The sequence below is a fragment of the Apium graveolens genome, unplaced genomic scaffold (assembly GCF_009905375.1).
Source record: "Apium graveolens cultivar Ventura unplaced genomic scaffold, ASM990537v1 ctg5842, whole genome shotgun sequence".
NCBI lineage: Eukaryota > Viridiplantae > Streptophyta > Magnoliopsida > Apiales > Apiaceae > Apium > Apium graveolens.
This window is the reverse complement of record NW_027419122.1, coordinates 65,988-70,439: the sequence shown is the minus strand read 5'-3', so window position 1 is coordinate 70,439 and position 4,452 is coordinate 65,988. Positions and strand designations below refer to the sequence as shown.

General features: G+C 37.9%; 1 protein-coding gene across 1 annotated transcript; it reads right to left on the bottom strand.

The window, feature by feature from the left end:
* Nucleotides 1-295: 295 nt before the first annotated feature.
* LOC141702889 (exocyst complex component EXO70C2-like) lies at nucleotides 296-2,238 on the bottom strand. The gene has a single exon (XM_074506490.1). The coding sequence runs from the start codon at nucleotides 2,010-2,012 to the stop codon at nucleotides 489-491; it is 1,524 nt and encodes a 507-aa protein (XP_074362591.1). The 5' UTR covers nucleotides 2,013-2,238; the 3' UTR covers nucleotides 296-488.
* Nucleotides 2,239-4,452: the final 2,214 nt, after the last annotated feature.

Sequence of the window (4,452 nt, the reverse complement as noted above, 5' to 3'; positions counted from 1 at the left end):
CAACCTATGATTATCTATTTTTTGGGTGTCCTCTCCTCACCACATTGGATGCGACTAATCTCCACCTCAAGGCATCCTGAGCTATGGACGTCCTTAACTACTCCCCCAACAAAGTCTGCCCCCAAGCATACTTAAAAACTATTAGCTCTGTGCTATGTGATATAAGTCTGTTAAAGTACTAAGCTGATACTAAATGTTACTCAGATATGGTAGATTTGATACCTTGAAGGGCCTGCTTTCAGAGTGAAGGGGATTACGTTTACATTGTAAAATTATTCAAATCTACGGGATAGTACTCAGACATTTTGGTAGAATGAGTATGAAACAATAAAAATTCAGATAAATGTGGAACTACATATATGTCACCGTTCTACAATGAATTGGTTTCAAAAATAGAATACAATGTCACATTGAACAAAAAAATGTTGATACCGAAGTGAAACAATGACTGTTCAACTAAAATGTTTACCTCAAAAACATTTGGAGAGCTATCTTTGCACAAAAAGATTATGAATTTTATCTTCAAGGTCATTGACAGAGTATATGTTGTATCCTACTGGGTTGCCAGGGTGGCTCAGGTTTTGCCCTAAAAAGGTATTGTAAGCCGGAGTCAGCTCCTCGAGTATTAATCTATGAAGTTCCCCTTGAAGCTCGGTATCTGGGACTATCCAAGTGGATTGAGCTTCACAAACCCCATAAAATGCAGCACTAAATTTTCTGAGCCTTTTTTTAAATGTATATTTTGACAGCCAAGACGTACAAAGAGACCTAACGTGTAAACCTTCATCTCGTAAACAATGCAGAACTTCACCCCAAGATGAATTTTTATAGCTATCTGCAGCTTCTAAAACATATTTGTCTAGTCTACTGAGATATTCATTTCCAATGATTTCTTGCAGTTCAGGATTCCCTTTAATTTTCTGCACAACATAATTAACATTGTTCATGATGAACAAAAAACGCAGAGGCACGTCTTTGTAAAATTCTGATTTTCCCTTCAACTTATACTTCAAGCTTCTAATAATCCAAATCAAATGAAGTTCAAACGGACTTTTCCCAGCAACCTCCGAATATACCAAATCATCATCAAACTCCCTATTCATTGTCGGCTGAGATACAATAAGTCCAGCCAATGCTTCCTTGTGCTCCACAAATTTTGTAATATATTTCATAGCAAACTCAGTTAAATCAGCTATTCCTCCAGCAATACCTTTGGAATTATTATTATTGGACTCACGATGCACAGAAGACTCAAAAACCAAAAGCAAATTTGTAATAAATTTGGCAAGCGATTCAACTGTTTGAACAGCCTTATCACGAACAGTAACAGATTGAGATAAATTAGAACCAAAAACAGCATTAAGACTCGGAAATACCTTAATTGTCAACAATTCATAGACATCCAGAACCTCAAAAAACTGCACAAATGACAGTTTAGTAACACTAATACCCTGTGCGAAATTAATCAAATGCAAAGCACATTCATAAACAATACCTAGAAAGCCCTCATCATACGCAAAACTTCGAAGACCTCGAAAAATTTGCTCATATAGCAGCTTCTCCTTAACAAACAAATTTTTAAAACATAGGAGAACCGCTCTGTTCCACGACTTAATCTTGGGATCAAGCATATCCCAGTCCATAAACCTGATATCATCAATGCTACATTTACCAAGAGTGAAGAACCGGAACTTGTCATCAAGCATAACCTTCCTGGAAGTCTTGTAGAAATCAGCACAGTCTCGGATATTATATCCAGCTGAATCCAAATTCTCGATAATTCTCCTGAGGTCGGTAACTTGATCATTATTTTGAGTCTCTAGAGATTCAACAAAGCTGAAACTATCAGTGATTGTGCTGGAAAAAGCCGTGGAACTCCGATCGGTGAAGTTATTAGCCTTGACAGTATCGATTTGTTTGGTTAATATGGTTTGGAACTCGGCACGCAATGTTTCCACGGCCATCAGGTTTTGCTGATCAATCTTCGGTTGGAAACTGGAATTAAGTATCATTAAGAAATTGAGTTAAGTTGTTGTTTGTTCTGAGAGTTTGACTAGGTCAAGTTAAGGCTGCTCACAACTCATTTTTGTGATGTCAACACAACAAAAGAGTGTAAAATTGATTGACAAAAACCAAGGTTTGTAGTTGATGCTAGTTGGTAAGCTTGTAATACAATCTCCAGTAGATGGAAGCAGTACACATTTCATTGGTTGCCATTTACAGTTAACTGTAAGTTCAGATATGTACTTTATTCAGGTTTGTCAAATCTTTTTCTTAGTAAGCATCTTTTAGTTGTTTTTTTTATCATTATTTATTGTAATTTTTTTATCATTATGTATTGTGAATTATAATTTTAATATATTCGGGGTAGGATTTGAACCTCATACCCCTTAAATAATAATTTTTAAGATTATATCTAACGATTCTCATTAATTCGATCGGACTGTTCTGTTAGAAAATTAGGATTTTAGAGCTTAATTTAATTATGTTCTTGATATTAATCCTAAAAACTAATGACTGGAAATTTTTTAATGATATTTGAACTTAAATTTTCATGTATGGTTTTAAGAATTTTCTTAATGAAATCCATATGAATTGAGAGTTGAAAGTAGCTTGGAAAAACTTGAAATTTTGAGAATGTTTGTCCCACATTGAAATAAATAAAGGGGGTTGTGTGCTTTATATGGGATTACCCACATGAGTAGTATACAACTACTAAGGTGTGTGATGGTCCATTGTGTTGTTGTGTGCTTCACGCGCACACACGCGCCGCCGCCCCGGACCGGACCGGAGGGCGATTTGGGCGAATGTCTCGGCGTCTCGCGTACGCGAGGCAACCTGGGCGAGGATTTTATTTATTTGAGAATTAATTTTAATTCGAATTTAATTATCGGTGACTGGATTATTATTATTATAATAATAAATTGTTGGGCTGGGTTTGATACTAAATTGGGCTTAGTCTAAATACATTGAACCTGGACAAGTAATCTGATCTGAAAGTGATGAATTAAAATTAAATCTGATAATAATGTGAGTGTTAAGTGAAAAAACTGTTACAAATAATTTAAATTCAAAATCTGATCAGTTTTGATTTTTTAAATTAATGGTGCAGTTTAATTCAGACATTAAAGTGTGGAACAGTTTCATTTTTCCTCTCATATAAATAGAGGCTTGAGTGAATGTATTTTTTACACCACACAACATTCTCCTCTTCTCTCCCTCTCTACATTTTCTCTCCCAGAAACACAAGTTCGAAGTGTTGTAGGTTGGTTTTTCCGGCGACTGAGGTGCTGGTCGAGGTGGAGGTTTTGTTGCTGCTGTTAACATCAACTCCGAGCTGTTTTATCCTGGTGGAGATATTGCACGCATCCCAAACGCAGCAGGTAGGGGGCAATATTCTCTTCAAGAGCAGCCAGGACTTCGAGCAAGGCCTGGTGACTCAGCTGTGATCATATTTTCTTGGTTTTTTTTTTGTATCTGTGTACCATTATTTTCAGACACTGTTGAAAGCTATGGTTTCGGGTACATCTTCCTTTCTCTCTTCGTTATTTCAGTTACTGATTTTGTTTACATGCATGCTTTGTTTTGTTGACTGTGGTCTTGGCCTGAACTTGCTAAATTCTTTATACACTTGCCTCTATGTTGCAATATTTGTTGGTGAAATTTACAACATTCTTGAAGAGAATATTAGTTATTTAGAATTTAGCATAATGGTTAACGAAAGTGAGGTTATCGTTGGTGGTGGTAGCAGTTCGGGTGCAACTGCTGGGGCCATTGATTGGACCACCTATAGTTTCCCACAAGCTGTTGAACTAACCGGTTTACTGGAGAAATTCAACGGTGGCATTGGCTTTTCTCGCTGGCAGAAAAGGATGAAGTTGCGGCTGACTATAAAGGGTCTGTGGCCGGTTGTGGAATATGAGAAACCAGTAGTGGATCAAGAGAAGGTTGACACAGTTAAGGGTTTTGCGAAGTGGGCTGTGAAGGATGGAGTGGCTAGGGCGGCCATTCTGGCGGCACTAACAAACACTTTGTTTGATGTCTATTCTTCTGATGTCTACTCTGCAAAACTCTTATGGGAGAAGCTGGAGCAGACACATAATACTGACTCACAAGGTCTAGAAAAGTATTCTGTGGCAAGGTTCCTCGAGTTCAAGCTGGTGGACAATAAGTCCATGACTGAGCAGGTGCATGAGTTCGAGATGATAGTGCATGCTTTGAAGGAGTCTGGAATGGACCTCCCGGAGAAGTTCAAGGTGATGAGTGTGATTGAAAAGCTCCCGAAGTCTTGGGAAGAGTTCTCTCTCTCCCTGAAAAGACAGAAAGGAGAGATCACCTGGACCAACCTTATGCTGGACATCTCGGTGCAAGAACAACACAAGTCCAAACAGGGACATGTGATGCCAACCGAACACGGTACCTCGAAGGTAAACATAGCAACTGTAGGACAGA

Coding starts and splice junctions, on each gene's coding strand:
- LOC141702889 (XM_074506490.1), bottom strand. CDS start 2,012: ATGATACTTAATTCCAGTTTCCAACCGAAGATTGATCAGCAAAACCTG.